The following is a 13,467-nucleotide window of genomic DNA, read 5'->3' on the forward strand; positions in this document are numbered from 1 at the left end:
AGGATACTAACACCTCTGTTTCTACCAACTGACCCACTGAAGCTTATGCCATTGTTCCCTCCAGCAAACCTGCTTTTGATACCCGCAGATGTTTTGTATGCAATAAGGTGCTATTTTGAATCTACCACTTCCCAGTTTAGTGCGACTGTGAAGATTTATTGATACAAAACACATAAAACTAGTCATATTCTAATATATTCTAGCGCTGCCACCTTGTGGTAAAACCTGATATGTACCCGAATACTTATGACTCCCCCCACCATACTTTTAACACCTTCCGTGAAAAAAAATTGTAATGTAAGCCAATTAGAAAACCTTTAACTGAATTCAACTGAATTCAAGATGGCAGGGTTCACAGTGTATATTTGGTAAAATTTTGAGGAAGGCGGCTCCATGGCAGAAAGCAGAGGAGGTTGTGTTGCTATTCTGCATGCATACAATCACCTTACTTTCAACTAGCCAAATTTAATTTTCAGTTTTCTTATGTTTTGTTATTTCCCTGTGATGCTGATCTCCAACACTCGTATTTCATCAAAAGATTTTATTTCATATTTGTGAACTTGTGTTAAATATACAATACACAATGTCATAGGATTTAATATACAGGTGTATGTACACTGTCTTAGTTCTATCCTACATCAGTGGTAAAAAGCCAATCCTCCATTATTATATACAAGATTTAGATCTTAAAGGCTACATTACATGTCATAACAACAAGTGACAGGACAGTTCAGGTGTCCTCTGCAGAGCACTAAACAAGGATTTATTAATATTTGGTCACTTTTTTTTAACAGCTGAAGGGCTATGAAGAGCAAATGTGAATTTGGAAAAATGTTCTGGAACCATATTTTTGCTTGTGGAGGCTTTGGTGCTGTGCTGTTGATAACTAGGACATCTTCATTGTATTCTTCAGAACACTGTAATCTCAATCTCTCCATCCAGAGTCAGTGTTTCCTGTAATTCACGACATATCTTGTCCGTCTTTCCAAATGTGTTTCGACCTTTGTGACCTAAATTATAAAACATCTGTTTCAGTAGATGCCAAATGGTTACTGAATGTGCTAAAAAAAGGATGAAAATGTCACTGTTCAGGCAGCCGTTTTTCCTGGTGCCCTTAAGTTTGCAACAAACCTAAATATAGAGGCATTTCAGGACTTGTCATTAAGGGGTTAAGAATTGCATTCAGTTTTTTGTCTGAAGTTTTTTGTTTTTAAACAAGAAACCTATTTGATTAATGTCTTTCACCTGTTAAATTAAAAAAACACCTCAAACCACAGATTCTGTTCACCTACAGAATAAATGTTTGAATTGCATTTTAAAATGCAATTCAAAGTTTGCGGGAGAGCCTTGTTATCGATCCATGCATTTCAGTGGAAACACATATGCGATTGAGCCAAGTTTTCTGATGTACAAGGAGGGTATGAGAGTAGGAAGTTGGCTGAGCTAGGGGAAATGCTCAAGTCTGGTGCATTTGCTAGAGCTTGCACAAGGATAATGACACATGCTATAGCAGAAATCTACCCCAGAGGATGATCATAAACCCAGGGCCTACTGGTTTATCAGGCGCACTGTGCGCCAACAGGTTTAGTTTGAAAACTGGCGCATGATGTACCCACTTGTGATAAATATCCCCCACAAGAAGAAATTCCCTCCGCAGGAAAATCACTAAAGTTTTAGGCTTCACACATTGTAGATTGTCATGTTAAAAAAATCTGCATGAAAATCAATCCACAGTCTTTTAATGCAGATTTGTGTTATTTGCACTGTGTTTTTCTGCATGCATTTTTTTTACCTGTTATCTGATCTGATTTTCACATGCCCATAGACTTCAGTGTAAAAAAACAAGTGCAAAAATCAGCAAGAATACTCAAGAAAAGTGACATGGACATTGTTTGATTTTTTTTTTAAACGCATGAAAAAACTGTATTGTCTGCGTAACTTTTTCCAAATCACATTTGCTTCAATTCTAATGTATTACACACCAGATTTAATGCAACAAAATCCAATGCCTAAAATCCACACAGAATCCACAATAGGTACATACAGTCTTACAGTACTAAAATTGTGCAATTTTTATAGGGCATTAAAACACTTTATATGCCATCCACCATAAGTTTTGATGGTATGACTTGGCCATCACTGTTAAATGCTCCATTCATACATTCTGATTCATAACCAGAAATGGGACACAATTGTTTTCTGTAGATTTCTCCTCTACTTACTAATTATTGACTCACCAAATGACAAGATGGTCTCTCTGGCTAAGATCCTCACATCCTCCACTTCTGATTGGCACAGCCCTGCTATCTGGTCAATGCTAGCTGTCCCCTGTTGGTAAAATAACATATGCGGGTTATTTATATTTTAATGAACATAAACAATACCATTAGCTGTGGCTTTCCTGTAAATAATTAACACCCTAAACTTCACAGCTCTGTACTCCATCAGCTGCTATAGTGAAGTATAGCAGCATCCAGAATAGGGGAGAACTTATAGGTGGCATATCACCTAGATCAGTGATGGCGAACCTTTTAGAGGCCGAGTGCCCAAACTACAACAAAGATCCGCTTATTTATCGCAAAGTGCCAACACAGAAATTTAATTTGTGATTTATACTCCCTTCTCTGTCACAGCTTTCATTGATACCAGCCCCTGAGGACACCAATAAAGCAGAAAATAGTCCCAGTTCCAGCTGTCACTTTAAAATACCTCTGCACAGCAAGTCCTGGGCTGTCTGGGACTGCAGGAAGATACCTGGAGTCATCTCTGGTGATGGCCTGAGTGCCCACAGAAAGGGCTCCGAGTGCCACCTCTGGCACCAGTGCCATAGGTTAGCCATCACTGACCTAGATATTTAGTTGTTAATACTCTGTCAATCCTTTGTGATTTAAGTACAGAAGTAGGTCAGATACAGGCAGTCCCCAGGTTACATACAAGATAGGGTTTGTAGGTTTGTTCTTAAGTTGAATTTGTATGTAAGGCCGAACTGTATATTTTATCATTGTAATCCCAGCCAGAACTTTTTTGGTCTCTGTGACAGTTGGATTTTAAAAATGTTGGGTTGTCATAAGAATCAATATTAACACTAAAGCTTCATTACAGACACATTTGATGACTGTTACAGCTGATCATTGTAGCCTAGGACTAAAGTACAATAAATTACCAATATCCAGAGGTCCGTTTGTAACTAGGGGTTGCATGTAAGTCGAGTGTTCTTAAGTAGGGGACCGCCTGTATTTGTCTTATTTGTCACATTCAGTCATTCAGTCTAACTGATGAACGCTCTGCCTCCATGACGTTATACTAATTTACATATTACTTTTTTTCGATGGTATCACCATGCTGTGCCATGAAGGAAATGTGGACTGGAAGGTGTTCAGCAGCCTGCCACCATAGTAGTGGTAGTAGTTTATTATTAGTTTATTAATTTAGCATTGATGTAGCATTAATTCTTCATTATAGTATACACTCACCGGCCACTTTATTAGGTACACCTGTCCAACTGCTTGTTAACACTTAATTTCTAATCAGCCAATCACATGGCGGCAACTCAGTGCATTTAGGCATGTAGACATGGTCAAGACAATCTCCTGCAGTTCAAACCGAGCCTCAGTATGGGGAAGAAAGGTGATTTGAGTGCCTTTGAACGTGGCATGGTTGTTGGTGCCAGAAGGGCTGGTCTGAGTATTTCAGAAACTGCTGATCTACTGGGATTTTCACGCACAACCATCTCTAGGGTTTACAGAGAATGCCTGAATGGTCTGAAAAAGAAAAAACATCCAGTGAGCAGCATTTCTGTGGGCAGAAATGCCTTGTTGATGCCAGAGGTCAGAGGAGAATGGGCAGACTGGTTCAAGCTGATAGAAAGGCAACAGTGACTCAAATCGCCACCCGTTACAACCAAGGTAGGCAGAAGAGCATCTCTGAACGCACAGTACGTCGAACTTTGAGGCAGATGGGTTACAGCAGCAGAAGACCACACTGGGTGCCACTCATTTCAGCTAAGAACAGGAAACTGAGGCTACAATTTGCACAAGCTCATCGAAATTGGACAGTAGAAGATTGGAAAAACATTGCCTGGTCTGATGAGTCTCAATTTCTGCTGCGACATTCGGATGGTAGGGTCAGAATTTGGCGCCAACAACATGAAAGCATGGATCCATCCTGCCTTGTATCAACGGTTCAGGCTGGTGGTGGTGGTGGTGACATGGTGTGGGGAATATTTTCTTGGCACTCTTTGGGCCCCTTGGTACCAATTTATGACCACAATGTACCGAACATCTGATGGCTACTTTCAGCAGGATAATGCGCCATGTCATAAAGCTGGAATCATCTCAGACTGGTTTCTTGAACATGACAATGAGTTCACTGTACTCAAATGGCCTCCACAGTCACCAGATCTCAATCCAATAGAGCATCTTTGGGATGTGGTGGAACGGGAGATTCGCATCATGGATGTTCAGCCGACAAATCTGCGGCAACTGTGTGATGCCATCATGTCAATATGGACCAAAATCTCTGAGGAATGCTTCCAGCACCTTGTTGAATCTATGCCACGAAGAATTGAGGCAGTTCTGAAGGCTAAAGGGGGTCCAACCGTTACTAGCATGGTGTACCTAATAAAGTGGCCGGTGAGTGTATGTCTACAACATGCTAAGAGGAGCAAAATTTTAAACAAGTACTTGCATATTAGCTTATATTTTAAGAACAGTAGTAAACTGTACATACCTTTCAAACTGCCCACTTACGGGAAAGTTACAGGTACCAAACCCCCTTGGCCTTGATGGGGCTAGCTCTGTCAGCTATTAATAGTTCTGTGTTTATTCCCCCTTCCTATTGCTATAATTTTATAAGGTTGAATGGAAATGTTCAGAGATTTATTTGCCATTCTCATTAATATAATTGTATAAGATTGTTCAATATCAATTTAATTGTGTGTTTGTGAACAAACAATACATCTAAACATTATATATAATAATGGCTATAATATCAGCATACAAAAAATGGAGATGCTGAAAAGTTTAAAAGCTTTATTGAAAAGCTTTACACTGCAAAAAATATTAAAATGTATAAAACTAGTACATAGCAAGGCAAATTTAATTGTATAAATCTGATTTTAAAAAAATGTAGTTTGTAATAATGGTAAAACCCTTTTCTTTGGGAGTAAATGTCCCTGTGTTATCCCTGTTGGGATAGGTGAAGTAGCCAGGCCTCGCATGTAGGGGTGAATTTTTATTTCTTCCATATTCTCTCTCGTAGTTGAATTACCCACAACTGTAGAGGGTATATTAAATTCAGCCATGACCTTCATAAATGTATTCCTACCAGTAGGTATTTTGTTATTTTTGAGCAAGCTGGGACCCTGAGTTGTATTGCATATCTAGTCTGTTCGAGCTCGGGACAACATTACCTTTGTAAATAAATTCACCTTATCATTCCACCTTGTAATGTGATGGTTTTGGGCCAGTTTAGCAAAAGGTCTGCATTTTACCAGCTGTGTATAATAAAAAAAAAGTAACTCAAAATGAAATTATCTCGGACCTTCTGGTCATTCCATTTGCAACATCCCCCACCGGGGCGTAGCCTTTTCTCGGGGCCTGGAGTCAGCCGGGGCCCGCAGTACCTGAGTGGCTGGCGGTTGCGGCCTAGGCAAGCTAGTGTCACGGTGCTTGGTATGGGGAACCGGAGGGCTGTCCTACAGCCTGGCAGGTCTCCAGTAGGGTGGTGTTGGCAAGAAATGATGAGGGAGAGGCTGCTATGGCGGATCTCCCTGGGGCAACCCTTTAGTGTCTAAAGTATGAGTCTCTGTGTAGTGGACAGGGTGCCTGTGATGATGGCAGCCGTAGTAGCAGGGACCAGACGGAGGAAGAGGTTGAACAAAAACAACTTACAGTTCTTTATTGGAACCGACAGGAACCGCAGCAACGTGCCTTTAACAGAATGGTGGAGTGCTGAGATGCAGTTGGATGGAGCCACAGGAGGTAGATCGCCAGCCTGGATGCAGAGGGCAGGCTGGGAGGTAGCTGTGTCCTAATAGGAAGCTTCAGCTTGTCCTGGAGTGCTTCAGGTATCACCCTTAAAGGTAGGATGATACCCCTTTCCTCTCTAATCTAACTCTTAGCTATTAGCTCCACTCTTCAGGCAGGGGCTAGGCTCTTCCTGCTCTGGTCTGGTATGCTAGCTGTCTAGAGTTTAGACAGGAGTTACTCCAGTCTGCTTACTGCAGACTCCTAGGTCTGGCTAGAACTACTCTCTTCTCTAGTGTCCTGCAGACCCTCTGGTCTGACTGGAACTGAGCTCTAGAACTTTCCTGGCCAGGGGTTTTGTAACTCCCCTGGTAAGGTGGTGGCTGCTCCTCCAAATACATCTCAGCTTACATTGGACAGAATGTAATACAGGTGATTGGATGATAGATCTTACATCATACAAAACACTTAACTCCTGCCTTGCCAGGCAGGATCTACATCACACTACATAGTCCTTATAGGACACAGGGGACATTGCAGTGGTAGTGACATGCTGTGGGATGTATTCGCAAGCACTCCTTCGCCTTGCATCGGCGAGGGTGTTGCATACCCCCGGGGCAATTGAAAGAGCCGCCCTCGGCTCGACTACAGATGGTTGGGGCGCAGAGGTAGATAAGGGCACTTCTGGGAAGTGCAGGCTATATGATATGTAGGGACAAACCGCCCATGGTCCGGGAGACAGGCACCTGGGTTGGTGTCGGACTAAGACAAAGACATGTAAATGTGAAGTATGACAGTTGGCCGCTAACGCCATTAAACCAAACTGTACAGTAGGAAAGGTGTGGTGTCATGTACTGTAATCCACTCCTTGCACCAAGGCCTATACATTTGTTATGTAAACACTTCTTCCCTGGCGACAAATATATAGTGTGTATATGCATTACATTGGCATATGTGACACAATTAAACATTATACAAATGTATAAGTACCTGCCGACTGACATTTTTACCCTTGTATGAGCGGCATCCAGGTGCTATCTCTGTAACACCCCCGGTCCCCTAAGGACCCGCAGTTTACGGACTACCCCCACGTGCAAACCTCGGTTTGAGGGATAAGGTAGCTGTCAGGGTTTTACATAGAGACGGTCCGACACAGTCACGCTACAATCTGAAAAGCCTATAAAAGGTTAATGCAAACTACTGGCATAAATTGACAGTGTGCAAACATTTTGTAAAGTCACATTGGCTTAGGAGCCCAATGGGTACACATCTTAAACGTTACAAACGTTACAGAGGTAGGCTACTCAGGGTAGCAGAATAAAATGTCTCTTTACCTGAAAAGGAAAAGGCATAAAAGTGCAGGCATAATGTCCATACCTAAAAAGGAAGGCATTAAGTGCAATATAATAGCAATGACATAGCAACTTTTCCCTGGTAGTATCTGGCAAAAGTCTCACAGAAGGTCTCTAATGACAAAGTCCATCTTCTGGGTACAGCCCTTGATGTGGGGAAAAGTGCATTAGAAGAAGCAAAGGGTCTCCTTTATGTGTAGAGGGACAGAGTCCTTTGAAGGAATCTCTGCTGTGGCAGAGAAAGGGGTACTCTCATAGCACATGACAGTGGGCAGTTCAAGGAGAGTCTCTTGACTGAGATAAATAAGGGTGAGATTCCCAGGAAAATCTCTGGCTCTTTAGGGATAGGGGCGCTCAGCCCAAATGGGATAGCAAGAGTAAATATTTACAAGATACACAGTACCTGAGGTGGGCTACCGCCCATCAGGGGTTAATCAGATGCATCTTCGCTGGGTTCAGCAGGGACAGGATCCAAAGTCAGTAGGGAATCCTGTGCATCCGCAGCGGTGGTAGGAGCCGGCTGGGGACACCCGGTGGCAGTAGCAGGTACTGCAGGTTCAACAGCATCCTCCGGACATTCAGGAGGAGGAGCGCTGTCGCCCGGGGTGTCGGCTGTTCCAGCCGGGGGCTCAACAGAGCCAGGGACCACGGAGGGGTCCAGAAAGAAATAAATGGGATCCTGCGGCAGCGCCGCGGCTCCCTCCAGCTCCGATTCTTCTGGGGCCGGGTCGTCACCCCACTGGTAACCGGCAGATGGAGATGAGGGTCTTGTTGGAGCCTCCGGATAAGGCTCACCAGCCGGGGTATCCTCTCCCACAGAGGAACTGCGGGATCTGGCAACGCTCCCGGCAGGGGAGACGGTGGGGGTGGCGCCTTGGATCATGCCCGGCCCATGAATAGCAATGGGGCCCGTACTCACGATCACCGTGGATGGAGCATTCACGTGGGTCACCACCCGGGGACTCGCAGCCGAGGAAGAAGATGTGTTCGGAGCCTCCGGCCACTCGTCGTCCTCATACAGCTCATCGCACGATGGGTAGCGGTCCTCATCGGAGTCTGGGATCCGATCAAGCCAGCTGCCCACGGCCCTCGAGGTCCCTCCTGCAGGGAAAATTCGATGCACTCCTCCGGTCTCAGATTGTGGAGTCTTTCCGGCAAGTCAGGCCTTTTGACGGACCGGCAGGGAATAAGTACCTCCCGTCCGGTATAGTCCTGAGTGGCAAAGCCATAGCCACGCTGCCGGTCGAAATACCGGACCATGCCGGTGGTGTGGTTCTGCTTCACCCAGGCTCCCGCTGTAGACCGGCCGGCCATGTAGCGCTGGGCCTCCTTCTCCCGGCGTCGCTGTTCTGAGACAGCGTTTCGGAGTTGCCGGCGGAGGGCCTCACCTCGGCCTCGAGGCTGCGGAGGTGCCGGTGCTGGGGTAGGTCGCTCCGGTGTAGGCTCGGGTCTCGCAGGTTGTCGGGCAGGTGCCGGAACTGGAGCAGGAGCAGCCGGAGGGTCAGGAACCACCACAGCAGGGCTGGCAGGCTGGTCGGCAGGAGCAGTAGGCCTCGATGCAGGTGGCACGGCAGCAGTAGGCCCAGGCGTTGGCTCGACCGGAGTCAGGGCCTCCCCACGTGGCGCCACCACGTGGGTCCGCGGTACCAGCATGGTAGCCGGGAGAGGCACCAGGAACCGCCCGGGTGGTACTTGGCGCTCCGTCACCGCCTGGAAGTACATCCTGGTGACAAAGGCCCGGGTCAGTCCACGATGCAGCCGGTGCCCAGCGAAGGGCCTCCGGACCGGCTGAGCGGAGACCACAACCATGGTCTCCAGAACCTCCAAGAACTCGGGTTGCTCCACGGAAGGGAATGGCCGAGGACCCCACATGGTGCTGACCTCTTGAGTGCTGGAGCGGTGCTCGACAGCACGTGGCAGCAGTAATACAGTTCAATGCAGAAACACACAATCACTTGGGGCCTAAACCCGAATGGCAGCAGGGTTAGGCAGCACAGTCTTTTCAATAAAGGATAGTCCTTAGTGCCAGGATAAGGCACAGAAGTATAAATCCTGTTCGTGATGCCACTTGCAACATCCCCCACCGGGGCCTAGCCTTTTCTCGGGGCCTGGAGTCAGCCGGGGCCCGCAGTACCTGAGTGGCTGGCGGTTGCGGCCTAGGCAAGCTAGTGTCACGGTGCTTGGTATGGGGAACCGGAGGGCTGTCCTACAGCCTGGCAGGTCTCCAGTAGGGTGGTGTTGCCAAGAAATGATGAGGGAGAGGCTGCTATAGCGGATCTCCCTGGGGCAACCCTTTAGTGTCTAAAGTATGAGTCTCTGTGTAGTGGACAGGGTGCCTGTGATGATGGCAGCCGTAGTAGCAGGGACCAGACGGAGGGAGAGGTTGAACAAAAACAATTTACAGTTCTTTATTGGAACTGACAGGAACCGCAGCAACGTGCCTTTAACAGAATGGTGGAGTGCTGAGATGCAGTTGGAGGGAGCCACAGGAGGTAGATCGCCAGCCTGGATGCAAGGGCAGGCTGGGAGGTAGCTGTGTCCTAATAGGAAGCTTCAGCTTGTCCTGGAGTGCTTCTGGTATCACCCTTAAATGCAGGATGATACCCCTTTCCTCTCTAATCTAACTCTTAGCTATTAGCTCCACTCTTCAGGCAGGGGCTAGGCTCTTCCTGCTCTGGTCTGGTATGCTAGCTGTCTAGAGTTTAGACAGGAGTTACTCCAGTCTGCTTACTGCAGACTCCTAGGTCTGGCTAGAACTACTCTCTTCTCTTGTGTCCTGCAGACGCTCTGTTCTGACTGGAACTGAGCTCTAGAACTTTCCTGGCCAGGGGTTTTGTAACTCCCCTGGTCAGGTGGTGGCTGCTCCTCCAATTACATCTCAGCTTACATTGGACAGAATGTAATACAGGTGATTGGATGATAGATCTTACATCATACAAAACACTTAACTCCTGCCTTGCCAGGCAGGATCTACCACTGCAATGTCCCCTGTGTCCGATAAGGACTATGTAGTGTGATGTAGTGACATGCTGTGGGACATATTCGCAAGCACTCCTTCGCCTTGCATCGGCGAGGGTGTTGCACATTCCTTGTACATAGTACTGAAAAAAATGTTTAACATTAAGATGCAACTGGGCCCTCTTAAAAACACTGGTTAATGCCACTCCTTCAGTCAGAAGATCTATTTTGCACCAGGCAAGCAATGATTTAATCTCTGCCACAGGGGAAATACACTGGGCATAAAAAAAAGAAGCGCTTAATGAATCAATCCGGAGGGTTCATAGGTCCACTACTAGGATTTGCACTGGCATTAATATTGAGTCTACGTTTTAACAAGTAATGCAACACGTAACTAAAATGTACTTGGTGTCCAAACACGAGTTCACCAAGATAAGTCGGCCTTTTACCTCTGCAACTAACATTCGTCAGAGTGTAATTCAACATCTGGAAGATGAAATTGCTAGTATTTTACACAGCACTGACCTGCAGAATGATATGAAAATGAAACCGAAGAGTGATTTACTACAAAGATGCATGAGAACTCGCGACTTTCAACCTTGTTATGCCTCCTACTCCTGTTCATCAACATATGCCAAATACAGAGTCTGATAAAAGCACCAATATCCTTGAAATTGTCTGCGTTTTTCTTAGAACATGGACTGACATGAATAGCAAACTGCAGAAAATGCAAACAATGCAGACAAATGCTAAAGAAACTGGCCCAAAACCATGACATTACAATTTGGAATGATAAAGGAGAGTTTATTTACAAAGGTAATGTTGTCCCGAGCTCTAACATGGCAGAGTTGATAAGCAATACAACTCACTTTGTCACAGCTTGCTCAAACAAAAAAATACCTTCTGGATGGGACACATTTTCTGCACGCCATGGCTGAATTAAATATACCCTCTACAGTTATGGGTAATTCAACTACGAAAGGGAATCTGGAAGAAATAAAAATGTCACTGATTGACCCTGCCAGATCATTCACCTCTACACGCAAAGGCCTGGCTATTTTTACCTACCCCAACTGGGATAACACAGGGAAGTTTACTCCCAAAGAAAATGGTTTTACCTTTATTACAAGTTGCATGGCTAAGTCGGTAAATAGTGATCTCTTTCAAAAGTTTGGCTGAATGCATGGGATATATATTTTTTTTTTGTATCAGATTTATACAATTAAATTTGCCTTACTATGGACTAGTTTTATACATTTTATTATTCTTTGCTATATACATTTTATTCAATAAAGCTTTTAAACTTTGCAGCATCTCGGTTTTCTTTTTGGATGCCGATATTATATCTGATTAAACAATCTTAGAATAATCTATCAATGTGAATAGTGAATAAATCTCTGAACATTTCATTTCAACCTTTTAAAATTATAGCAATAGGTAGTAGGAATTAACTCATAGCTATTAATAGTTGACAGAGCTAGCCCATCAAGGCCAAGGGGCATGGTACCTGTCAACTGCGGGTACTTTTTATTGAGAATTGCAAACCTAAATGATGAACACTATAACGAAATAGAATAGTTATGGATGTGTTTGTATTTATGATGGGGGTGCACTTACTTTGAGATGTTTAAGTGCCAAGCATGCCGACCTCTGCAGCTGCACATCTTTATCAGAGAGGAGCTCGGTGTAATAGAGCACTGCCTGAAGAGAGAGGGACAACAAATAAAAAACAGGGCTAATGATACTATAGGCTCCAATCCCAATGGACTGCACTGTTGGACTTTCTGTACTTTTTGCTGATCTGTGTATAGGGGGTAAATCTGTGATCAGGATAGCACTTTCTCTGAATGATGCCTGCATATTATAAACAGACTACAGAGAATTACAGGCATTGCCTCCTGCTTTCTGTAAAAACATTCCTCCATTGGTCCCATCAGAATTCTGCTTTACCCCACATAGATTCTGTTTAACCACCTCTAGTCTGCAGTCAAAAATAAATAAAACTTAAAAATAATCCAGGTAAAAAAGCATGGGAACATTTCTTTAGTATCCAATCTCTACTTACTCACTACTCACATAACTAGAATCCTGATGCATACACAGAAATGATAAATTCTGCTACATGTGTCAAATTACTTTTATATTATAGACTGCAAGAAACTCTTATTAGAAGTTTATCTATAATGTGAACTGTCAGAATCTGTGGTGGTGGACCCACTGAACCGCTACGAGTGATGAAGTAAGCCGACACATGGAAGCAAAGCGAGTTGGACTTGCTGCGGCCGGACAAGACCAGGTCGCTCTGCAGGCGCGACTTGCTTGCAGTAGTGGCCAAGGCGAGTTACAGGATCAGCAGAAAGAGTCATAGTAAATGTCAGGCAGACGGTCAGGAGCAGGATCGGGGTCAGGTACGTAACAGAAGGTCAAGGGAGGCGGCAGAGAATTGAGGTCAAGAAACGAAGCATAGGTCACAACGGATAAATAACAAGAGTCTCAATAACAACACTTTCTCTGAGGCATCTGGGCACAAAGATCGGGCAGGAGTTAAAGGAAGAGGCAGGCTATATAACAGGGCAGCGGCCAGCCAGCGCCAATTAGCGACACACTGGTCTTTTAAATTTCACAGGCCTGATGCACACGGGACGGACCATCGCTGGAGCGTGGATGGGTGAGCATGCCTGCAGCTGCCGCACACACAGAAGTGCAAAGGTGCACCCGCGACCCAAGAGCTGGGTTGCAGGAGTACCCATGTTATTTCCCCCACTGCCCCTTCAACCACCCCCTCTTCTTGGCCTGAAGGAACCTTTGAAGAAAACAGCGGTCCAGAATTTTGTCTTCGGGCTCCCAAGATCTCGCCTCTGGCCCGAACCCTTTCTAGCCGATAAGAAAGAACCATTTCCCTCTAACCGGCTTCCGGTCCAGGATTTCCTTCAAAGACATGGAATTTGACATGCTGGAATCAGCCTCAGCAGGAAGAACTACTTGCCGGAAGAAGAGATTCAGGATGTGACAGGCTTTAGATGGGAGATGTGGAAGGAGTTCAGGATGCACATGGTGGGAGGACAACGAAGCTTGTAAGCCACAGGGTTAATGGACATCAGCATCTTGAATGTACCCAGGAAAACGAGGACCGAGTTTGTTGCTGGGAATACTCAGCTGGACATATCTGGAGGAAAGCCACACGAGAGCAA

The 13,467-nt window shown here is 45.2% G+C and overlaps 1 protein-coding gene across 3 annotated transcripts in view; it reads right to left on the reverse strand.

Moving 5' to 3' along the window:
* Nucleotides 1-351: 351 nt before the first annotated feature.
* The window catches only part of RIPOR3 (RIPOR family member 3), a 195,464-nt gene continuing 182,348 nt past the window's right edge, over nt 352-13,467 (reverse strand). For 2 of the 3 annotated variants that reach the window (XM_072110623.1, XM_072110624.1), the window contains 3 exons: nt 11,894-11,977; nt 2,238-2,328; nt 353-1,010 (listed from right to left, as the gene is read on the reverse strand). In XM_072110623.1, the coding sequence (XP_071966724.1) occupies nt 910-1,010; nt 2,238-2,328; nt 11,894-11,977 (276 nt within the window). In that variant the 3' untranslated portion in view covers nt 353-909. Of the gene's footprint in view, nt 1,011-2,237; nt 2,329-11,893; nt 11,978-13,467 lie in introns of all 3 variants that reach the window. The other variant, XM_072110625.1, reaches the window with a different exon arrangement.

This window comes from Engystomops pustulosus, chromosome 6 (assembly GCF_040894005.1).
Source record: "Engystomops pustulosus chromosome 6, aEngPut4.maternal, whole genome shotgun sequence".
Lineage (NCBI taxonomy): Eukaryota > Metazoa > Chordata > Amphibia > Anura > Leptodactylidae > Engystomops > Engystomops pustulosus.